This window comes from Dendrobates tinctorius, unplaced genomic scaffold (assembly GCF_039654945.1).
Source record: "Dendrobates tinctorius isolate UK_male_01 unplaced genomic scaffold, ASM3965494v1 ptg000005l, whole genome shotgun sequence".
NCBI lineage: Eukaryota > Metazoa > Chordata > Amphibia > Anura > Dendrobatidae > Dendrobates > Dendrobates tinctorius.
Window position 1 is genome coordinate 34,249,064 of NW_027361673.1, and position 26,066 is coordinate 34,275,129.

Below are 26,066 nucleotides of genomic sequence, written 5' to 3' on the forward strand. Positions count from 1 at the left end.
TGTACTATGAGGGGCCCTGTGCCAGTGCCGTCGCCCATGAGTATGCCCCCCCCACCTGCTCAAGGAACCTGCACTTTCATCTGCACCTTCCTCTTTGACACCGTGTAAGGTGGTATAGTATGCGGGAAGGGGCACCTGAGTTTCATCAGGGTCAGATTCTGGCTCTGTACACTGCGAGGACAATGTAGTGCTCTGAGTGAATGTACCAGCAGAAAAATCTAGCAGTGGCTGTGCATCAGTGCACTCCATGTCCGATTCATCTTGGACTGGGGAATTCAAGATTTGACTTGATAACCCAGGCATGGTATGTGAAAAGAGCTCCATGGAGTAATCTGTAGTGTGGCCGGCCGCATCCTTCACTTTTGGTAGGGGTGAAGGACACAAGGAAAGGTGTTGTTCCTGACTAGGAGCCTCCACTCGCGACTCAGTGCTTTTATTTTTGAAACTTCAGAAGAGGAGGCGATAGAGCTAGAGGCTGTGTCAGCAATGTAAGCCAAAACTTGTTCCTGAAGCTCCGGCTTTAAAAGCAGTTTACCTACTCCCAGAAAAGGGAGCCTTGGAGGCCTTGTGGAGCCAGATGATGACGCAGGCTCAATACCTCCTGCCTTAGGTGCTATTGTGCTTTTGCCACTACCAGCAGATGCACCACCACCCCCACCTCCATCAGTAACAGCTGGCAACCCCCGCCCACTTCCACGGCCTCTTCCACCATACGTCCTCATTTTTGGAAAAATGTACCCAAATACTACAAGATATATGGTACTGTAAAACAAGGTACAAGGTGTATATAGTATTGGGGAGAATTGGAAGCTCCCTAGAGATTTTAGGAGGCTGAACTATTATCTCAGGCCCAATATAGATTACACCTCAATTTAACAGGCTGAAATTGGCTGGTGTATGACAAAGTACAAGGTGTATATAGTATTGGGGAGAATTTGAATCTCCCTAGAGATTTTAGGAGGCTGACAATGATGCTCTCAGTCCAAGAATGGCAGCACGCAGCCTAATAAGCAGGACTGCTGCACACAAAAGTGTGGAAAAATGAACGCTTGGTAACTGTGCAGAAAAGAGGAAGAAAAGTATTTTTGCGTTTAAAAAAGCAGTTTGCACAGCAGTGTGCAAACAGCAATGCAGCTATCAGGGAACCTTATAAGGCAGCCTAATAACCAACAGAGCTGACAACACAAAAAATATAGCCTCCCCTGTCACTGCACACAAACTGTTGTGTTGTACAGTGGAATGTTCTTCTTCCCTGCCGAACGCTCTCCCTTATTCAGAATCAGCAGTTGCAACCTCTCCCTAATGCTAATATCGGCAGAAGTAAGATGGCGGTCGGCGTGCACGTACTTTTATAGCCCCTGTGACGCCACACAAAGCAAGCCAATCACTTGTATGCCCTTCTCAAAGATGATGGTTACCGATGCCCATGTCATCGCATTGCCCACAGTGTGCGTCCTCCATCATTGCCTGAAAAAGGGCACTGGAAGCATCATTTGAAACGCGACTTTGGCACTCTGGTCGCCGACCTCGTGGCCGACCTCACGCTATGGTCGGGTTTCGTTTCATGAAACCCGACTTCAGCGAAAGTCGGTGACTTATGAATTTGACTGACCCGTTTCGCTCAACTCTACTCACCACACATCTAGATAAGTTCCTAGGGGAAGTCTAGTTTCCAAAATGGGGATCACTTGTGGGGGGTTTCCACAGTTTAGGCACATCAAGGGCTCTCCAAATGCTGCATGATACCCACAGGCCATTCCATCAAAGTCTGCATTCCAAAACGTCACTACTTCCCTTCCAAGCCCTGACGTGTGCCCATGCAGTAGTTTTCTCCCACATATGGGGTATCAGCGTACTCAGAACAAATTCTACAACATCTTTTGTGGTCCAATTTCTCCTGTTACCCTTGGGAAAATAAAAACATTGGGGACTAAAAGATCATGTTTGTGGAAAGAATATGATTTTTTTATTTTCACGCCCGGGCGTTATAAACTTCTGTGAAGCTCCCCCAGCCAATTTTGCATCAAACAGTGCTCCTTCCCTTCTGAGCTCTGCCATACGCTCAAATAGTGGTTTACCCCCACATATGGGGTATCAGCTTACTCGAACAAATTGCTCAATAACTTTTGGGGTCCTGTTACCCTTGGGAAGATAAACATAGTGGGTGAAAAGATTTTTTGTTTTGAAAAAATATGATTTTTTAATTTTACGGCTGTACGTTATAAACTTCTGTGAAGCCCTTGGGGGTTCAAAGTTCTCACCACATATCTAGATAAGTTCCTTGGGGGGGTCTAGTTTCCAAAATGGGGTCACTTGTGGGGGGTTTCCACAGATTAGGCACATCAGGGGCTCTCCAAATGGGACATGGCGCCCGTTCTCAATTCCAGCCAATTTTGCGTTGAAAAAGTAAAATAATGTTCATTTTTTTAAACATTCAAAAAATTCCTGTGAAGCACCTGAAAGGTTAATGAACTTCTTGAATGTGGCTTTGAGCACCTTGAGGGGTGCAGTTTTTAGAATGGTGTCACTTTTGGGCATTTTCTATCATATAAGGCCCCTCAAAGTAAGTGCAAATGTGATGTGGTCCCTAAAAATAAAATGGTGTTTTAAAAATGAGAAATCGCTGGTCAACTCGGGTCTTGTGTGACATAACATTTTTATGTCATGCCATCCTTGGAGCCAATCAGCGGCCGCTTCACTGTTGTCTCCTTTTGACAAATTCTCCATCCAGTGGAAATGTAAGTTGTGGCTTCTCTCTCAGTTCATCCGAAGTGGCTGCAGATTGACAACAGGGATTGTGTAACATAACAGTGTCACACCAACCTTGAGAGTGTCAGGGCCAACACTGCTGGGACAGCGCCAAAAGGGGTGTATAGGTGTTATTATTTTACCTGGTTGAAACATGGTGATTGAGAAGGGGTTGTGAATACAGTGGACAACCCCGAAAAAAGGTTTGGGATACTTAGCATCTTATATCTACATTTAGGCTTCATAGAGACGTCCGTGGATCTTGGTCCAAGCATGGAGTTCAATGCATGGACTGTCTCACGACCTGAACACTACTTCATGAATGCCTATGAGGCTGTCGAGTTCAAGTCAGAAGACCCACAGATATATCATGTATTGCGATCTGTGCTTGGACTGAGATCCACGAATGTCTGCATGAGCCCTAAAGCTGAATAAATAATCTGTATGTGACACGTTCTAATGGAAGTTTTCCCATTGATTTGAGTAAGCGTCATGTAATTCCCACTACTATGACTACTGCTCCATCTATAGGGAGGTAGAAGTGGATTGCTGGGATCTATAGAAGCTGGAGTTCACAGCTGGTCGTCATCTTCATTCCAAGAAAGAGTCACCAGAATGGGTCAACCACTTTCTAGCTTTATCTTAGCTTTAGTAAATGGTAAAAAAGGTAAAAAATACATATTCTAATGGATCTCATTCAATTAAATTATCAGTATGCATCCAATAAGTACACGTTAGATATCTAAATAGGAATAGAAGAACACACTATGTCTGTACCTTAAGCCTGCGATCATGATCACCGCTGCAAAGAGAGTTCACAGAGACCTTAAATGTTTTCCAGACTGGATTTAAATTGTTCATAACAACCTATAAGGAAATCAGAAAAAAAATTATGCCAGTGAAGACATTTAATTGTGACTTATGATTTTTGGGACATTATTTTACAGTGCTAAAAGAATAAAAAATAATGGAGCTATATCTATTACATGTAAAGAGATAGAGGGAGCTTTGGGTGCTCAACATAGCTGGCATTGTGATTATCAGGAAAATAGTAAAACTATCAGTGGCGTCAAATCAAGTCCCCAAGGATGATTAGCTTTCTCTAAAATTACTACTTGGCCACATTCACATTGATTTGAAGTTTTAAGTTTTGAAGTTTTGAAATTTTTTTGAAGTTTTGAAATCCTCGCCCACCCCAGCTCACTCCTACCTACCACACAGTCAGAAATCTACAAGCCATTAACCCTCAGACACTTTCAGACTTCCTACACTCATCACTGTCCCCAATCTCCTCTTTTTCCTGTCCTAATCTGGCTGTTCATCACTACAAGGACACTCTTAGAAGGACCCTTGACCAAGTAGCTCCCCTCACCCTCAGAACCTCCAAGTACAGAGTAAAACAGCCCTGGCTCACATCGCAAACTCAACTTCTCCAGCAATGCTCTAGGAGTGCTGAACACCTATGGAGAAAAACCCACACACCAGAAGACTTCATCCACTTCAAATTTATGTTAAGAACCTATAACGCTGCCCTTCACCAGACAGACCTACTTCACCACCCTGATCTCCTCACTAGCCAACAACCCTAAGAAACTTTTTGACACTTTTCACTCCCTCCTCAGGCCAAAAGCACAGGCCCCTATCACAGACATTTGTGCTGATGACCTGGCCTCCCACTTTACAGAAAAAATGATAATATCCGTCAGGAAATCTGCTCCCAACCACCAAGTGCTGTGACTCCCATCCCTTCCTGGATCTCCCCTGGCTCACTTTCCACATTTGATCCCATCACAGAAGAAGAAGTCTCCAGACTCCTCTCTTCTTCTCGTCCGACTACATGCATTACCGACCCCATTCCCTCACATCTCCTCCAGTCTCTCTCTCCAGTCGTCACAACCCACCTAACTACAATCTTTAATCTCTCCCTCTCCTCGGGCATTTTCCAATCCTCCTTCAAACACGCCATCGTTACTCCATTACTAAAGAAACCCGCTCTCGACCCATCCTGCACAAGCAACTACAGACCAGTCTCCAATCTCCCCTTCATCTCTAAACTTTTGGAGCGCCCTTCTAGACCCTTCACAGTCCAGCTTCCGCCCCCTACATTCGACTGAAACTGCACTCATCAAAGTGACCAATGACCTTCTGACAGCAAAACATAACGGTGACCACTCTCTGCTCATTCTTCTTGACCTATCTGCAGCTTTCAATACTGTTGACCACCATCTCCTACTCTCTAGGCTCCAGTCACTAGGCATTAAGGACACTGCTCTCTCCTGGTTCTCTTCCTATCTCTCTGACCGCTCCTTCAGTGTTTTGTTCTCTGGCTCCACTTCATCTCCTCTTCCTCTTGCTGTCGGGGTACCTCAGGGCTCAGTCCTTGGCCCCCTTCTCTTCTCTCTCTACACAGCCCCAATTGGACAGACCATCAGCAGATTTGGCTTTCGGTACCATCTTTATGCTGATGACACACAACTATATACGTCTTCCCCCGACCTTACCCCTCTGTACTACAGAACGCCAGTGACTGTCTGTCCGCAGTCTCCAATATCATGTCCACTCTCTATCTGAAACTCAACCTCTCTAAAACTGAACTTCTTCTGCTCCCGCCGTCTACTATCCTCCCTAAATCTGACATTTCCCTCTCTGTGGGTGGTACCATAATAACTCCCTGGCAGCAGGCGCGCTGTCTGGGTGTTATGTTTGACACCAATCTCTCCTTCACATCCCATATACAATCTCTTGCCCGCTCTTGCCACTTACACCTAAAGAACATCTCTAGAATCCGCCCTTTTCTCACCATGGAAACAACAAAAACCTTCACTGTAGCATTGATCCACTCCCTCCTGGACTACTGTAACACTCTAGTAATTGACCACCCCCTCACTCGACTTTCCCCTCTCCAGTCCATCCTTAATGCAGCAGCCAGGGTCTTCCATCTGGCTAATCGGTACTCGGACGTGTCCGCTCTTCGTCAGTCATTACACTGGCTGCCCATTGATTATAGGATCCAATTCAAAGTACTTGTTATCACCCACAAAGCTCTCCACGGTGCGGCACCCCCCTACATCTCCTCCCTCCTTTCTGTCTATCCGCCTCGCCGATCGCTGCGCTCTGCAAACGACTTTCGACTTACCTCTGCACTAATCCGTACCTCCCACTCCCGACTCCAAGACTTCTCCCGCGCTGCTCCTATCCTCTGGAATGCTCTACCCCAAGAAATTAGGACTAACCACAATTTGCATAGTTTTAGGCGCTCCCTCAAAACACATTTGTTCAGAGCGGCTTATCACGTTCACTAATCAAAGTCATTCTATGCGTAAGTGTGCGTGTATAGCCCATTCACCATCTCCATCCATCCTTCACTCCCTCAAGATGGCTGGACCTTCATTGTAAATATACAATTGTAAATACACACCTGTACTTTGTATCTCCCTCACCTCATGGTAGATTGTAAGCTCTCACGAGCAGGGTCGTCTTATTTTGTCTTATTTTGCTTTAATTATCGTATTGTTAACGTTGTTACTTATGACTTGTGTTTTGAAACTGTTAAACTGTAAAGCGCTGCGGAATATGTTTATTTATAAATAAAGATTATTATTATTATTTGGAGTTTGCAGTGCATTTAAATGGACATTACCATTTCATTACTGCAATAGGAATATCTCTGTCTATGAATCGGCCATAGTTGGTCAGGACTAAGGAAAGAATTGTGCGCTCTCACAGAACTGAATGGGAGAAATTTAAATAGCAAATCACTGAGGGCTTTTAATATACATTTCAGCAATGAAAATTTCTAAATAAAAGAGCTGTCAAATCATCATTCACAGGTATCTAAATGCATTCATTATAGGAATACTTGGATGTTGGATAACCACTAAATATAACTTTTAAGATAGATCATCAATACCAGATCTGTGGGGGTCCTGCGTCCTGCACACCCTCCAATCCTTGAGCCTTGACCAGATATAAACAGATTAAACAGAACAGCTCCGCATACTGTTTAGTAGCCATTGATAAGAACTACAGCTCAGCTGAATAGGAGCTGAACTGCAGTTTTTAGGCAAAGGCCTTTAAGCTGCCCAAAACCAGTTGCGTACCGCTAATAGCTGCAGACCACGCGCCTGCTATGGGGAGCGCGAGTCGAGGAGGAGGGGCGGGGGGGTGTCACCTGGTCCATTGGTCCATCCTTCCCATAGCATCATATCTTAAACTGCATCTATATCCTGAATGCAGACACAGTAGAAAGCAATGCTAGAACAGGGAACTCTTAGCTTGTGGAGCCAATTATACAGTTTGGAGGACTGTGGGGGGCAATAAAACTGTTTGGAGGGCTATGTGGGGAAAAATCATACTGTTTGGAGACCTGAGTGAGGGCCAGTTGTACTTTTTGGATGGCTATGTGAGAGTCCTTATACTGTTTGGAGAGATTGGAGAGATGTATAAGGCCATTAAACTGCTTGGAGGGCTAGTAGGGGCCATTATATATTGTGGAGGGTTGTGTGGAGTCCATCATACTGTGTGGAGGGATGTGTGATTATACTGTATGGAGTGTCATTATACTGTATGAAAGCCATCATATTGTGTGGAAGGCTGTGGGGGACCTCATACCTGGGACTGTGGAGACCATGATACTGTGTGTGGGGTCACTGTCGGGGCATCATACTCTTTTGGGATCACTGAAGGTATCACACTTTGCATGGGGAGGCATAGTGTACAGTCATCATACTGTTTGTATGGAGAGTTCTGTGGATAAATGAATTGTGGAGATATCATACTCTGTTTGAGGGGAGGCACTTTTTTAGCATCATACTTTATTGTGGCCATGAATAGGGTATCTTAGTGCATGGGAACAAGAATGGTTTTCAATAGAAACAATATAACTTGTACGCACTGCAAAGTTGTGAGATATACTTTACTGTGACTCCAGTGAATATTAATATTTTTTGGGGGGAGGAGAAGGGGGGATGGGTCCCAATTAGGACTTTTGTTATGGGCCCAGATGATTTCTATGTACACTCCTACCCAAAATATTTTAGAGTACACCACAAAAGACTAGAAAGGAAAGAAAAAGGCAGCAACAGTATCTTTTCCTCAAATTGTCTCTTTGTGACGCATTTAGAGAGGAGAAGCAAAGGATTAATGCTACTTTTTTAGGCTATGTGCACACGATGCGTTTTTGATGCATTTTCGATGCATTTTTTATGGGAGTAAATGGTCCAAAAACGCAATGGAATACTTATGCAAGGTAATTCAATGACAATCCTGAAATGTGCACATGATCAGTAAATTTCTGTCCGTATTTGCAGCATGCCAATTCTTTTTGCATTTCTGCAGCGTTTTTGACTCATTGACTTCAATTGAGTCTGTCAAATTTGCAGCAAAAATGCAGGTGTAAAAAAGTTTGCGTATTTTCTGCAGATTTGCTGTCAAAAACGCTATGATTTGTCAAGGGAAATGACGTAAGAAGGAGGAAGAGTGAGTGGGCAGAAAATTTCTGTATGTGTCTGTCTGTGTCTGCCTGCGAGTGTCTGCGGTTGTATACCCATGTGACGAACAGCCCATAGTGATTGTACTTAGACATCGTCTGATGAGACTACTACTCCCATCTGGCTATGTCTGCTGTCACATATAACAAAGACAGCAAAGCCGATGAAAAAAAATGTAAACATTTACATAATTACATACATATTCACATACAAAATACTTACTCATCGAATGCCTAATCCCCGATGCCCGTGTCTCTTGCAAACAATCAAAAATAATAAACCAACATACCCTCACCTTTCCGTCGTACTCCATTTAATACCGAGTGTCCCACGGCGATCTCACCCGGCCACCAGTGATACAATGACGGGAGGTAATCGCTCCCGCAATGTTTCACTGAGCTGCCGTGAGAGAGTTCACTGAAGTTCTTCAGTTGATCAGCTCCGGTGATCTCCCTTATGGCACTGCTGCGTGAGAACTTTCCCACGCAGCAGTAGTGCCGTAAGGGAGATCACCAGAGTTGATGAACTCCCGTGAACTCTCAAGGCAGTGCAGCGATACACTGCGGGAGTGATTACCTCCTGTCAGTGTATCGCCATCAGCCAGTTAGAGCTGTTACATATCCCGATGTGACTGTTCTACACGTGAGATCGCCGTGGGACAATAGTTATTAAGTGGACTACGTCGGACAGGATAGTATTAAATGTTGGTTTATTATTTTTTCATTGATTGCAGGAGATGAGGGCGTCGGGGATTAGGTGTTCAATAACTATGGTAAATTTAGATTCAATAATTGTATTGTATGATGGAATCACTGATTGGGTGGATCAAGGAAATGCTGTAGATATAGTATATCCTGACTTCAGCAAAGCATTTGACAAAGTATCTCATACAATCTTAATTGAAAAAATGACTAAGTATGGAATGGACAAGGCAACTGTTAGGTGGATTCATAACTGGCTTAGTGATCGGACCCAAAGAGTGGTCGTGAATGGCTGCACATCCAGTTGGAAGAATGTCTCAAGTGGGGTACCACAGGGCTCTGTCCTGGGCCCTGTATTGTTCAACATCTTTAGCAACGATTTAGATGAAGGAATTGAGGGTAAACTGATGAAATTTGCTGATGACCCAAAGCTAGGAGGGATAGCTAATACTAGAGAAGAGAGAGAGAGGATTCAAAAAGATATAAATAAACTGGAGAAGTGGGCAGCAACTAACAGAATGGTTTTTAACAGGGAGAAATGCAAAGTACTACATCTGGGCAATAAAAATGAAAAAAGCATATACAGAATGGGAGGAATAGGGCTAAGTGACAGCACATGTGAAAAAGACTTGGGTATACTAATAGATCACAGACTGAATATGAGTCAACAGTGTGATGCAGCAGCAAAAAAGGCAAATGCAATTCTAGGATGTATTAACAGAAGCATACAGTCTAGATCACGTGAAGTCATTATTTCCCTCTACTCCTCTTTGGTCAGACCTCATCTGGAATATTGTGTCCAGTTTTGGGCACCACATTTTAAAAAAGACATCAACAAACTGGAGCAAGTTCAGAAAAGAGCGACCAGAATGGTGACCGGTCTGCAAACCCTGTCTTATGAGGAAAGGTTGCAGGATTTGGGAATGTTTAGTTTGCAAAAGAGAAGACTGAGAGGAGACTTAATAGCTGTCTACAAATATTTAAAGGGCTGTCACATTGTAGAAGGATCATTATTCTCATTTGCACAAGGAAAGACTAGAAGCAATGGGATGAAACTGAATGGGAGGAGACACAGATTAGATATTAGAAAAAACTTTTTGACAGAGTGATCAATGAGTGGAACAAGCTGCCACGAGAATTGGTGAGTTCTCCTTCAATGGAAGTCTTCAAACAGAGGCTGGACAGACATCTGACTGGGATGATTTAGCGAATCCTGCTTTGAGTAGGGGGTTGGACAAGATGGCCCAGGAGGTCCCTTCCAATTCTATGATTCTATGATTCTATGAATAAAGGAGTCTGTGTCATTATTTCAAATAAAGGACTTTATTCTGGATGTCTGTGTTTTTATACAATATCACTATGGGGTTAGTAATGGAGGGGTGTCTTATAGACACCTCTCCATTACTAAGCCGTTGACTTGATGTCACATGACAATACAAAGGTGACATCAACCCCACAAATATGAACCCCACTTGCCACTGCTACAGGTCAAGCAGGAAGAGTTAGGCTAAGTGCCAGAATTGGTGCATCTATAAGATGCGCCATTTCTGGGGTGGCTGAGAACTGAAGTTTTTAGCCCAGGGGTGCCAAAATCCATGACCCCTTCCCAGGCTATTGATTTCAGTCTGCAGCTGCCTAGCCTTTTCTGGTTTGATTTTTTATTGGGACCCCATGTTAATTTTTTTCTGGGGATCCCCTGTAAACTAGCCAGTAAAGACTAAGCAAACAGCTGTGAGCTGATATTAATAGCCTGGGAACCTGTATGGCTATTGGCTCCTTCCCAGAAAATTAACATCAGCCCTCAGCCGTCGGCTTTCCCTCTGCTGGTTATGAAAATTATGCAGGAGCCCATGCAATTTTTAATTTTTTTTCTTAAATAAACAGATATTGCATTTCACACAGATTTCTGACAGTTGCTGTTTTGTTACAGCATATATATAGGTTAATTATGTTTAAACTCCTACACAGGCTCTGTGTGTATTTTTATTTAACCCTTTATGTACCATTTTATTAATGGTAAATATATATATATATATACACTGGGTGCAGAATTATTAGGCAAATGAGTATTTTGATCGCATCATCCTTTTTATACATGTTGTCCTACTCCAAGCTGTATAGGCTTGAAAGCCAACTGCCAATTATGTAAATCAGGTGATTTGCATCTCTGTAATGAGGGGGGTGGTCTAATGACATCAACACCCAATATAAGGTGTGCTTAATTATTAGGCAACTTCCTTTCCTTTGGCAAAATGGGTCCGAAGAAAGATTTGACGGACTCTGAAAAGTCAAAAATTGTGAAATGTCTTGCAGAGGGATACAGCAGTCTTGAAATTGCCAATCTTTTGAAGTGTGATCACCAAACAATCAAGCGTTTCATGGCAAATATCCAACAGGGTCGCAAGAAGCGTGTTGATAAAAAAAGGTGCAAAATAACTGCCCATGAATTGAGGAAAATCAAGCCTGAAGCAGCCAAGATGCCATTTGCCACCAGTTTTGCCATATTTCAGAGCTGCAACATTACTGGAGTATCAAAAAGCTCCACGTGTGCCATACTCAGGGACATGGCCAAGCTAAGGAAGACTGAAAAATGACCATCTTTCAACAAGAAAAATAAGATAAAACGTCAAGACTGGGCCAAGAAATATCTTAAGACTGATTTTTCCTAAGGTTTTATGGACTGATGAAATGAGAGCGACTCTTGATTGGCCACATGGATGGGCCCGAGGCTGGATCAGTAAAGGGCAGAGAGCTCCACTCCAACTCAGATGCCAGCAAGGTGGAGGTGGGGTACTGGTATGGGCTGGTATCATCAAAGATGAACTTGTGGGACCTTTTCGGGTTGAGGATGGAGTGAAGCTCAACTCCCAGACCAACTGGCAGTTTCTGGAAGACACCTTCTTCAAGCAGTGGTACAGGAAGAAGTCGGTATCGTTCAAGAAAAACATGATTTTCATGCAGGACAATGCTCCATCACATGCATCCAAATTCTCCACAGTGTGGCTGGCCAGTAAAGGTCTAAAAGAAGAAAAAATAATGACATGGCCCCCTTGTTCACCTGATCTGAACCCCATAGAGAACCTGTGATCCCTCATAAAATGGGAGATCTACAGGGAGTGAAAACATTACACCTCTCCGAACAGTGTCTGGGAGGCTGTGGTTGCTGCGGCACACAATGTTGATCGTAAACAGATCAAGCAGCTGACAGAATCTATGGATGGAAGGCTTTTGAGTGTCATCATAAAGAAAGGTGGCTATATTGGTCACTGATTTTTTTTGGTTTGTTTTTGAATGCCAGAAATGTTTATTTCTAAATTTTGTGTTGCTCTATTGGTTTACCTGGTGAAAATAAAACAAGTTAGATGGGTATATATTTGGTTTTTATTAAGTTTTATTAAGTGCCTAATAATTCTGCACTGTAATAGTTACCTGCACAAACAGATATCCTCCTAAGATAGCCAAATCTAAAAAAACCCCACTCCAACTTCCAAAAAAAAGCTTTGATATCTATGAGTCTTTTGGGTTGATTGAGAACATAGTTGTTATTCAATAATAAAAAGAATCCTCTAAAATACCAACTTGCCTAATAATTCTGCACACGGTATATATATATATATATATATATATATATATATATATATATACTAGCTGAAGAGCCCGGCGCTGCCCGGGCATAGTAACTAACTGTGGTTAGTTATAACAAATTATAATTATCCTCCATCCCATAGTCCCGTGCCCATATACCCATCATTCATATCCACGATCCCATAGGCCCGTGCCCATATACCCATCATACATATCCTCCATCCCATAGTCGAGTGCCCATATACCCATCACACATCCTCCATCCCATAGTCCCATGCCCATATACCCATCATACATATTCTCCATCTCATAGTCCCATGCCCATATACCCATCATACATATTCACCATCCCATAGTCGAGTGTCCATATACCCATCACACATCCTTCATCTCATAGTCCAATGCCCATATACTCATCATACATATCCTCCATCCCATTGTCCCGTGCCCATATACCCATCATACATATCCTCCATCCCATAGTCCTGTGCCCATATACCCGTCTTACATATCCTCCATCCCATAGTCCCGTGCCTATATACCCATCACACATCCTCCATCCCATAGTCCCATGCCCATATACCCATCATACATATCCTCCATCCCATAGTCCAGTGCCCATATACCCATCACACATCCTCCATCTCATAGTCAACCATTATGACATCATAATGAGCGGCGGGACTTGCAACCTATGATGACATCAGTGTCGCCATGGCAACCATTGTGACATCATAATGAGGGGCGGGGCTTGATACGCACACACTGTTTCCCCATTATGTAGATAGGGGCATTATAACATCATAATGAGGGGCGGGGCTTGACGCGCACACACTTTTTCCCCAGTATGTAGACAGGGGCAAAATTGTTTGGTGAATTGAAATGCACGGGGTTAAAATTTCGCCTCACAACATAGCTTAGGATGCTCTCGGGGTCCAGACGTGTGACTGTGCCAAATTTTGTGGCTGTAGCTGCGACGGTGCGGTTGCAAGAAGATCAGGACAACACCGTACCATCCACAGACCAATGGCATGTGTGAAAAGATGAATCAAGTGATAATCGACCTACTGAAGACCTTGCCTTTGGAAGAGAGGAATCTGTGGCCAGAAAAGTTGCCAGATCTGGTAGACCTCTACAACCACATTCCTGTGAATTCCACCAACTGCACTCTAGCCTACCTAATGAGAGCGAGCCCGCCTGGTAAGCTGCCTATTGATTTGGATATGGGAGTCCTTACACCTGAAGTGACATCACCAGATGCTGACTGGGACACAGAGAGGCAGCAACAGTACCGAAGAGTACAAGAGTGCATAGAAAAGAGTCTAGCTCAAGCGAGACAAAAGCAGGAAAAGAACTACAATCAACATGCACCTGCATTTCCCTTGTCACCAGGAGAACAAGTCCTAAAGAGGAAAAGAAGGATGCATAAATTGGATGACCAATGGGAAGCTGAGCCCTTACCATCAAACTTCGAGAACACCAAAGTGTGCCTTATCAGTAAGGATGGAGGAGAAACCTCAGCAGCAGTATCGAGGGATCATCTGAAACTGTGCCCTAACCAACTAAAGGACAGAATGGAAGAGCAAAACAACCTTCAGCCCATAGAGGAAGAAGAAGAATAAAAGGTTAGCACTGTACTCGGAGAATTCCCTGCAACTTGGACTAGAGCGAAACAGGCCATAGTGGTGCCAGTTTTGACCTTTCCCCAACTGGTAGTGCAAGAAGAAGTGACTCAAGACCACCCTGAAAACCAGCAAGTACAGGCAGCGGATGCTACACCAGCAGTGGAACAAGAGAATTCTCACCCTGCCAGTGGCGAATCTGTCATGCCCACAGTGAGTAGAAGTGGTTCTAGGAAATCTAGTATCCCTGTGCTATGCAGAACCACCAGTATTGTAGCCAGTACAGTACCCACTACCCCAGTGGTTAGCACCAGACAACCAGTGAGATCCCCAACAACACCAGTGCTACGTAGGTCTGTCCGTAGTACCCAAGGTATTCCACCCCTCAGATATCGTGTATAAATTAGTTCATGTAAATGTTAAACTGTATGTATATATGTAACGTTTAAGTTTTGTGCCTACAGAGACTCTGTAAGAAATCCTCTTTTTGAATTTTTCAGTTTGTTTTGATGGACAATTAGGCCACAGGACTAGGTGTGGTCAAAAACTTCTTTTGTACATAGTTCACCATTTGCCCAGGAATGTACCTTGGATATTGACGCATGGACTAATCGTCTCAGGACTATTTTTGGAGCCTTTGGTTTTTGTAATTTTTTCATTTTTTCTTAACTCTTGTACATTTATAATTGTTCATTTGTTTATATGTTCATATGTTTTTTTTTATCAGTCCAGGAGTACTGAATTGCACTAGGGGGGAATGTGGCGCCCCCAGGAGTATTGTCGCCACAGCGGCATTGCCTTCCTCCAGGGAGGGTGATGTCAGGCTTGGAAGCAATTAAGGGTCTCTCTAGCAGTTAACCATAACATGCAACACCGTTCCCACTCCAGGCCAGCAAAGGGAGCTCTGAACCAGAATTGGGGGAGGAGTGCTCTTTGAGGGCCAGGAAGGGAAAGAGGAGTTAGTGTGAGGAGGCCGAAGTGTGTAGACGTGGAGAGAGAAGCTGGGGGACTGAGCAGAGTTGAATGCTCGTTCCCAGCTGGAGCGCATGATCTGGAGCCTGGTCTCCACGGTTGTATGGATACTGAAGGTCCTGCAACAGAAACCAGAGGAATAGGAAGCTGTTAAAGCTCTATTCCCACCTAAGACTCGGAGGCACAACAGCAACGGGTGAGCCAAGAGAAGAGATAGAAGGCTACAGCTGTCTGCCATATGAGGTAGATCTGAGAGGAAACAAGAAGGAGCAACTTCAGTGTAACACAGTACTGGATGTACCTCAAGTAAGCGCTAGGAAGGAGACTACACAACCTATCTGCATAGAGAGATTCCTGAGTTGCTTCCAGGCTAATCAGCTCCTGTGCCATCTGTAATCTGGACCCTGGACTGCACTTACAAAGTAAAGGTAAAGAAACTACATTCCGCTGTGTCCTTGCCTTCTTTCTGCAACTTCTCCAGCACTGCTACATCTCTGTGCCAGACACTGCACCTACCTCAACCCCTATTCTCTTCATCTACTCTGCCGTGGGACTACAGCCCTACCTGTGGAGGGCTATAACATCACTGCTGCACCTCACCATCTGTCCCAGAGGATCTGTCTGCAGCGTCGGCTTAACACCTCCCTTGCCGAACACCACAGGTGGCGTCACAAATCACTCGTAAACTTTATTCCATCACTTCACCCCCTTTTACATGGGCGCCCAGGGCCATGGACCGGGTCACCGCTGCTGTGACACCTTCCTCTGAGAGACCGGCCCGGTACCGAGTACCCCACAGCCCTGGGAGGGCGACCCAGAATTGTAGCCCAAAACGGATACCTTTATCCACCAACATGGCACATGCGGGATGAAAAGCTTTACGTTTGGCTGCCACTGCAGCCGAGTAATCCTGGAAGAGAAACAGTTTATGATGCTCATAGGATAATGGTTGCTTCTTCCTGTATGCCGATAGCAATCTGACTTTATCTTGGAAATCCAAGACCCTGAAGATTACCGGACGTGGTCTGGAATCCGTATCATTCCTAGGAGGGCCCAGGCAATGAATTCTCTTGATCTTCAGGGCACAGGAGCGCAATGGTAAATTTAATGCCTTTGGGAGCCATTCTGATACTATCCCCATCAAATCAGGCGTTTTCATCGATTCAGGGAGACCAACAAGCTTCAGATTATTACGCCGAGATCTGTTCTCTAGATCCTCGACTTTATCCAGAAGAAATGTGACATCTTTATCCCTCTGTCCTAGCTTCTCGGAGAGCTCTGTAACTATGTCCTCCAGATCAGACATTCTTTGTTCTGCAGCTGTTATGCGTGCCCCTTGTGTGTCAACCTGAGCGGCGATAGCATCCAAAGTTGACTGAAATGTCACCAGACGAGTCTATTTTCGGCATTAAAATATCCGTAATTGCCTGAGGAATAGATTGCGTATCCTCCCGTTCTGCATCAGCGGTCATCTTAGGTGGGGAGGTAGTATTCTGGTGCCTAGTTGAGGGTCTATTGGATTTTCCAGATTTGGCTACGAATTTTTCCAAAGTGGAAAAGAGACCTGATGAGCTTGTGTAGGTTTGGCAGTGGCGTCGCTATTGAATATCTGCCTCACATATAACTGCCCCGGTTACCTTGCAATCCGGTGATGTAGAATGGAGCACTCCAGCATGTACCCCACGTATTGGAATCCACGTTTCGCGTGGATGTCAGCGCTGCCTGCGCCTACAACCTCCGGGATTCTCGGAGAGCTGGTCCCGCTATCAGGGGAACCTTGCCCGGGCCTTATCCCTGCTGCCCGCTCAGTGCTGCGGTGTGATGGCAGCGAATTCAATTCTGGGAGCTCTATTAAAATGAGGCCATCTTCAAGCTCCACCTCCCGAAGGCCCTGAGAGTCAAGTTTTACTTATCAGACACCAGCCCTTTAAATGTCCGGGCGATCAGAAAGGGTTATATAAAGAATTATGCGACGAGATTTCAGCAAAATTATATATCGAGAGTTCAGTAAAAGTTATATAATGTAACGAGAATTCCACGAACGTTATGCAACTAGAGATGGGTTTTGCTTAATAGCTCTAGGGGATTAAGTTTGATGCTGTATTTCTCTTAAGGCCAATGTGCAATTATTCAGATAGCACAGCGTTTGTTGTCTTAAGGGGGTTTTACACATAGTTATATCGCTAGCAATATCGCTAAAGCATCACCGATCTGGTGACGCAGCAGCGATATCGCTGATACTTACCTCCGTCCGGCTCCCCCGCTGTCTGTCGCTGATCGTGCAGCTCCATTTCTCGTCGGCTGCTTCCTGCTGGGCTTCCTGCTGGCGCCGACGAGCGACGCATGGACGCGGACGGAGGACATCAGGATCACCTCGTCTGAAAGGTAAGTAACGACCGCTGTATCGCTGCTGCATCGCTGTGAGATCTGCCTGTGTGGCAGCTCACTAGCGACCATTTAGCGATGCACCAGCGATCCTGATCGGGTCGTATCATTGTCGGGATCGCTGGTGCATCGCTAAATGTGAAGTGGCCTTTACTGTCTCAGAGAGGACAGCTCAAGTACAGGACTGCCATGCACTTCAATCCTTCTGTTATAGCTGCTGCAGCTCCCAAAAGTGTCTTTAGACTATTGTCTGGAGAGCGGGTGGCAATGTTTTCTTTTGTATCTCAGCTTTGCCTGCTGATCTGTTGTCAGTGTCTTCACCCTGTTGGCCCCCCAGCTCCCTGAGCTCTTCCCCTGTGTTTCTCTGCACGCTAAGAGTCTTGTGATTTATAATGCCGGCTCCTCTCCCAGCCTCCCCACTGTCCTCTATCAGCAACCTCCTCACCTCAGGGTCACATCTCCCACCTGTCCTGAATCACAGACAGCATTCTGCCTCACTGACCACACACCCCGGAAATCTCTCCAGGCAGGAGGGGGTGAAGCTGACTCCGGTAATTGCGCTCCTGTGCGGCATCTGCAGCAGCTGGGGGAAGGGTGGAGGGAGTCTAACCGTTCACCGTGGGTGCCTCGCGGACAGGGGTCCACTCTGTCACCGCTCCTGGTACTCTTACCCAGACAGGTGCTTCTCAGTGGCAGCTCTCTGGACATCAAAGGTGCTCCCCTGCTGTTAAGATATGCAGACCTCTCCAGGCCCCACACCTCCCCTCAGGCCTAGCTGCGTCCCTGTCTGATGGAGATTTCTGCCTGTCCAATATCCTCAAGTCATTCCTCAGGGACTTTAGTAGATTTTGCTGTGCGTCCCACTTGTGTTGGCAGCCTGTGGAGCGGTTTTCCTCTGCTCTCCAAAGTTAGATGGCTTGGATTGACAGCAGGAGCTCTGTCCTGTGCGTCCAGCTCCATCAGCGGCCATCTTGGATCTCATGGATGAAATTTTTGTTGGTCTACCTGACTGTGGTTTTCTTTTTACAGAGCCCCTGATTTTCCATTTGCTAATCACAGTTTGAACACTGCTGACTGGCATTATCAATTCCTTGGATATCTATTTGTATCCCTTTCCTATTTTATACAATTCAACTACCTTTTCCCATAGATCCGTTGACAATTCTTTTGATTTCCCCATGACTCACAATTCAGAAATGTCAGTGGCTGTATGAAAGATGCAAGAGTCTGTCTGTATCCCAGAAACTCACTCAGCTTTTATGCACACACACTGCAAACAGTTCACAGGTGAGGATATTACCTTTAATAGCCAGTCAAACACTTTTGTGTCAATGTCTGTGCATGTTAATCAGGCCAAAATCACCAGGGTATGTAAATTTTTGATCAGGGTCATTTGGATGTTTTGGGTTGTCATTATGATTTAAAAAGAGAAAACACAGTAGTTTGACAATAATAATAATCTTTTTATTAATATACCGCCAACATATTCCGCAGTGCTTTAGGCTGAGTTCACACGTGGCTTTTTTTCGCGTTTCCGCGGCTGTTTTAACCGCGTGATTTTGCCGCGAAAAATAAGCATCTCATGGATTCCTATGGGATTCCGCAATGCTGTGCTAATGCTGCGGTTTTTACCGCAGCGGAATCGCTTTGCGGTAAAAAACGCAGCATGCTCATTAATTTTGCGGAATCACGGCGATCCCGCACCCATAGGAATGCATTGTTCCGCTTACTTCCCGCATGAGGCTGTGCACACCATGCGAAAAGTAAGCAGAACATTTGCGGATGGTACCCACGGTCCGGAGGAGAGGAGATTCTCCTCCGGGCTTTGGGTACCATATCCCTGTAAGAAATAGAATTTAAAATAAAAAATATTGTTATTCTCACCTTCCGACGTCCCGCGCAGCCTTCCCGCCTCTCTCCACGCTCCCGTTCCCAGTAAACCTTTGCGAAAATGCCCGCGATGAGGTCAGTTCTCGTGGGATCGCGAAGTCTCGCGGTCATTTGCGTGACGTAATTGCGAATTACCACGAGACATCGCGATCCCGCGAGAACGTACGTCATCGTGGGCATTTTCGCAAAGGATTACTGGGAACGGGAGCGTGGAGAGAGGTGGGAAGGCTGCGCGGGACATCGGAAGGTAAGAATAATACCATTTTTTTTTTTTTTATTATTTTTTTACATTTTATCTTTTACTACTGATGCTGCATAGGCAGCCTCAGGGGTAAAATGGTAGTCACACTTGTCAAATACTATGTTTGACGGGTGTGACCAACCTGTCAATCAGTTCTCCAAGCGATGCTACAGATCGCTTGGAAAACGCTAGCATTTTGCAAGCTAATTACACTTGCAAAATGCTAGTTTTTCCGCGGGAAAATCGCGGGAATTTAAAATGCGATTTTCCCGCAGAATGGAATTCCGGAACGCTGGCGGTAATTTCCGCGAGAGTTCCGCTATGTGTGAACTTAGCCTTACAGTTTTGCACACATTATCATGGCTTCACCCAACCACTAACCATGAGTGGAGAAAAAGTTTTGGTGTTATCATTCATATTCTCTGAAAAAAGGCCAAGAAAGCAAAAATTCTGCCGGGGTATGTAAACTTTTGAGCACAACTGTAGCCTTAGAGGAAATTAGTCTTTAGCTGCAAAGAGACCTAGATAGATTACAGAGAGTTGAGTCAGGTTCTCTCAGAACAGAAGGCTGGGCATTTACATTGTTCACATAGCATTTAACCATATGTTCAGTGGCTCTGATGCGGCTTATGTTCGTAGGGATTCAGGCGTATGCATTGACAAGGCCACTGACTATAAAGATGCAGACGGAGACACAGTGTGCTCAATAGGCTCAATAAGCTTTACTAGTGTAAAGGAAAAAGGAGGCAGATATAGAAAAAAAACAGAACGGATTGACTCCAAAAGGTGATCTGATCAGTGTATCTCTGTCTTAACCTACAACCTACAAGGTAAGTAATGTATCGTAGTTGATTAATCTCAGGTAAATCAGTCATAGTCAGTCATCCCAAGGGCCAGCGGGGTTTTGGATATAGAGACATTAGAAAGGGCAATATCACATTCTTTAAGTGTAAGCAATTTGGATGATATTTTCAGAATTAAATTGTTGGCTAAAAAATAGGAAGTATTTCTGTAACCCGTAAGCTGTTAGCCACTGGATATGCTGATGTGCTAAAATTTTTTTATTGCGGACTGCATTTTTTACAGTGTAAGTTGCATTGTGGAGTCATGTCTTGGCTGTCAACTCCTTACACAAGAGATGGGTATTACTGGAGGATAGGCATATTTTTTAGTTTAGGTTTGATCCTAAAATAGACATATATACAAATTAAGGCATTTTTAACTGATTAGCATGCATCATATAGAAGTGCAAATTGTGACCATCCTGGTTCCAGAAGGACAGATTTAGGAAGTACTGGAAGAACATTTGGGGATCTTGACGTCATCCCCCAGACCACCATCTATCGGACGTCCAGTAAAGCAGAGAGTAAGTAGCTACTTGTGCTTGTGTCTATTTCTTTTGTAATTTAAGGGTGTAGCTAGATTTATTGGCTACACCTTCCATATATTGCAGTCATGAGCGCTATATGTATGCCCAGACACCTATACTTATCATCTATGTAGCTGTTTTAAGGGATTAGATTTGGGTTGAAGGAATAAGATAATAGCTGACACTAAAGATTTTGGGCAGGGGTTTCCACCAACCTTACCCCTTCCTGTACCAGACCATTCTGCTTTATTACAGCACAGGGTGGTGCGAGCACAGCATCCTGGTGAGACCCAAATGTGGAGAGACTTATCAATCATGTCAAGCTTTGCAATGAGAAATTGGTAGAGTTGCCCCATGACTCTTTTTTTGTTTTTATATCAATTTTTCTATGAAACACTCTAGCTGTTTGTAAAAAAAAACTTGAACAGTTTTGCTTCTACACCCTTTGTGTGTCGCAGTACATAGCTGACTGCAGAATGCGTTAACAGCGAATCTACAAGTGAGCTTATTTTAACATTTCAGAAAATTAACCCTTATATGTCTTCTCCTGAACATCTAAGATGATTTTGTAACAAATTGAAAGTTAAAGTTTGAATTGGCTATAAATCAGTAAAAAAAGGGCTCAGGAAGAGATAGATAACATATGTCCATATAATTTTTGAAAACGATTACGTATATACTCGAGTATAAGCCGACCTGAGTATAATCCGAGGCACCTAATTTTACTACAAAAAAACTGGGAAAACGTAGTGACTTGAGTATAAGCCAGGTATGCATTGACCCCTCATCCTTATCCTGGTATGCATGTATCCTCATCCGTATCCTTGTCTGCATGGCTCTTCATCCCCATCCTTGTATGCATGGCTCCTCACTTCTATCCTGATATGCATGGCTCCTCATTCATATCCTTGTTTGCATGGCTCCTCATCACTATCCTTGTATGCATGGCTCCTCATCCCTATCCTTGTATGCATGGCCCCCATTCCCATCCTGGTATGCATTGCCCCATCAAAAAACATTAAAAAAAAGTATACTTACCTTCCTACGCACCCTCACAGCATCTTGTCTTGTTCCGGTGCCAGCAGCTGCTTTATGCTTGTAAGCAGCTTAGCATGTCATTCTCCGCAAGGAGAAATGATACTTCTTGGATATCGGTCAGACGCCTCTCTCACAGCCAAACCAGATCTCCCACTTTGCACTGATGAGGGGCAGTACCCCGAAACACAGTGTCTGCAAATGGAGATTCTGGCTTGGCTTTTATCCTAAGTCATGTAACTAGGCTCGTGAAAGGGTCAACATTGACTTTTAGGATTGCTACCTCCAATAGGTGGCACTAGAGTTCTAGTCCTCTTCCTCTCTGAAGAGACAATTTGCATAATTCTGATAATACATATTACAGAGAATATTGTAATAGCCCATGCTAGTGATTTATGCAAAGTTTGTTGAAAGCACAAATTTAACTTAAGTAAAATTTCCAAAACTTTAAACTTTAACGTGTATCTATCTTTTTTCCCACTATGTTATGCCCTGGCCTGGATTGGCCACATGCCCAAGCGGACAAATTCTGGTGGGATGCAGTGCTCAGGTGCATAGTAGGCCGCCAGCCCATTAACATTTCATCATTTACACTCACTGTAAATATTCAGCAGTGGAGTACACACTGCCAGGATCTGGAGGACTTTTTTTTAAGCTGTGTAAGCACCCTCTGCTCCCCTGCTCTGAGTAACGTCAAACAGCAGCTGTATTATTTTGATACATCCAGGCAGGCTGCATCCTCCAGGTTTGGTGACTTACCAAGATTACCTACCTATTCTATGTGATGTCTATACATTAGCCTCAGTGTATCCTTTGTGATGTATAACAGCATTCTCAGTGTCTTCTACAGAATATGATGAAAATACATTAGACTCAGTGTCTTGTATAGTATGCAATGTATATACATCAGTCTAAGTGTCTCCTACAGTATGTGATGTGTATACATCAGTCTCAGTGTCTCCTACAGTATGTGATGTATACACATCAGTCTCAGTATCTCCTACAGTATGTGTCATATATATATATATATATATATACACATTAGCCTCAATGTCTCCAATGTGAAGTATATGCAGCAGTCCCAATGTATTATATGTGATGTACACACAACAGGCTCAGAGAATTGGCCATGTTATACACTCATGTAAGTGAGCCCTTATAAGAATGCTGTACAATTATATAACACAGGAACATTATGCAAGAACCTAGATATACATTATACAATGTGGTGTGAAAGCTTCATTTGGTAATAAAACATCCCACACTTGTCAAGACACAAGCAGATGTTCCATTATTGTGATGTTTTTAATAGAAGAACACAAGAGAAATTTTAAGATACCATATGATTATGATAATACCAAGATTACCAATTACAAGCATCAAGCATCGGTAAAGCCGGCCATGTGGTAACGAAACAACGGAGACAACTCTTATTCATATTGTGCTTCCCTTTTAAGACTATATACTCTATATACAGTTGTGCTCAAAAGTTTACATACCATGGCAGAATTTTTGCTTTCTTGGCCTTTTTTCAGAGCATATGAATGATAACACCAAAACTTTTTCTCCACTCATGGTTAGTGTTTGGGTGAAGCCATTTAATGTCAAACTAATGTGTTTTCTTTTTAAATCATAATGACAACCCAAAACATCCAAATGGCCCTGATCAAAAGTTTACATACCCTGGTGATTTTGGCCTGATAACATGTGTAAGGAGGTGGCAGATTCCCTCAGTTGCGCCCTCTCCTCCTTCCATGTGACCCCTGTGCCCTTCATATATATATGTTATGCACTTGAATTTATTATGTGTGTTTACACTATGTATTATGTGAATGTTTCCTTTAATGTGCTGTTTCTACTGTGTATGCAATACAACTACTAGAGGCAAGGACAGCAACAGTTAATATTGTAGGCAGGGCAAGCAGCAGGGTGGCTGGACTTGCAGCTACCAGGAGTGAGCAAGCTGTTGCTTCCTTAGAACTGCCCAGATGCATTGGCCAGGGCAGACGTGTTTTCAAGACGGGGCACTGCCAGACCTCCGGGACAGGAGAGGTCTGTTGTCCTGGGCTTCAAGCCCATCAAGGACTTCAAGGACCCCAGGGACTCAGGAAGAGTCCCAAAGACTACAGGACTGTTATGAATGAGTCACCGTAGGAGGCAAAAACAGAAATGCTAGCTAAGTCCAGAAAACCAGAGAAGTTGGCAGCTATCGGATTGCAGACCTCTGAATCTATCAACACAACTAGCAGTAGCCGTGGGGGGTTCCTACGATGCCCTAGACCCCTCGATCACAGCCGGAGGACTATATAGCCTAAAGACAGAAAGGGAAATCTAAACTGCCCCAGAGCAGACCCCAAAGCAAAAGGCAGCCCCCAACATATAATGACGGTGAAGCAAGATGAAAGAACACTAACACAGACAGAAAGATAGACTGAGCAAAGACGGGGCCCAAGCTAACTAGATAGGAAAGGACAGGAAGGCTGCTGTCTGCAATCTGTGAAAAACCCTATGAAAATAAGAGCCAACAGACTGACAGTGAAAAAGGCCCTGAAGACGCTAGGCTTCAAAAAGGAGATTCAGCTCACCCCAGCAGGGAATGGCAGAATCCAGAAAAGCAAGGCAAACAAAAACAAAACACAAATGCTAACAGGCAAAGCAGAAAACTTAGCTTTAGAGGAGCAGGAATCAGACTGGTCTCCTAGAAGTCCACAGAGAAATCACCCGCAGGGCAGAAGGGCGTCGGCAGCCTTATATCCAGTCCGTGACTCCACTCAGCCAGTCATCATCATTAGGCTCAGGTGCCTGATAATCAGGCTCATTACCTTCCTTTACCAGAATAGGGAGTTCACCAGACCTCAGTGACGAAGGGGAAAATGAACTCACAACAGTACCTCCCCCTTGAGGAGGGGTCACCGAACCCTCAACCACGCCACCAGGGCGATCAGGGTGAGCCCGATGAAAGGCACGCACCAATCTTTTGGCATGAATATCAGAGGCAGAGACCCAGGAATTATCCTCCTGACCATAACCCTTCCACTTAACCAAATACTGGAGTCTCCGTCTAGCCAAACGGGAATCCAGTATTTTCTCTACCTCATATTCCATGTTACCTTCAACCAATACAGGGTCCGGAGGTGCCACCCCAGGAACAACTGGTCCAACAAACCTCTTCAACAAGGACTTATGGAACACATTATAGATTTTAAATGTGACAGGAAGAGCCAAACGAAAAGAGACCGGATTAATAATCTCCAAAATCTTGTAAGGTCCAATAAATCTAGGCTTAAACTTAGGAGAAGCCACCTTCATAGCAATATTTTTTGATGATAACCACACCATATCACCAATCTTAAACTGGGGACCAATGGTCCTATGTCGATTGGAAAACCGCTGGGCCTTTTCCTGGGAGAGAGATAACTTATCCACCACTTGGTCCCAGATCTGGTGCATTTTCTCCACCACAGTGTCAACACCTGGGCAGGCAGAAGGCTCCACCTGCCCTGAAGAAAATCGAGGATGAAACCCAAAGTTACAAAAAAAAGGTGACATCAAAGTGGCAGAACTAGCTCTATTATTTAAAGCAAATTCGGCCAAGGGCAAAAATGAAACCCAATCATCCTGATCAGCGGAAATAAAACATCTCAAATATGACTTCAAGGTCTGGTTTGTTCTCTCTGTCTGCCCATTGGTCTGAGGGTGAAAAGCAGAGGAGAAGGACAACTGAATTCCCAGCTTGGAACAGAAAGTCCTCCAAAATCTAGACACAAACTGAACTCCTCTGTCAGATACAATGTTCTCAGGAATCCCATGCAAGCGAACCACCTGTTGCAAAAACAGGGGCACCAACTCAGAGGAAGACGGCAACTTAGGGAGTGGTGCAAGATGAACCATCTTAGAGAAACCTATCACAAATCACCCAAATAACAGTCATTCTTTGAGAGACCGGCATATCAGAGATGAAATCCATTGAAATATGGGTCCATGGCCTCCTGGGGACCGGCAAAGGCATCAACAACCCACTAGAGCGAG

General features: G+C 44.3%; 1 protein-coding gene across 2 annotated transcripts in view; it reads right to left on the reverse strand.

Moving 5' to 3' along the window:
• Positions 1–26,066, reverse strand: part of CPNE4 (copine 4) — a 662,462-nt gene that overhangs the window by 204,688 nt on the left and 431,708 nt on the right. For both annotated transcript variants that reach the window (XM_073569453.1, XM_073569446.1), the window contains one exon: positions 3,526–3,615. In XM_073569453.1, coding sequence (XP_073425554.1) covers positions 3,526–3,615 — 90 coding nt within the window. The remainder of the gene's footprint in view (positions 1–3,525; positions 3,616–26,066) is intronic.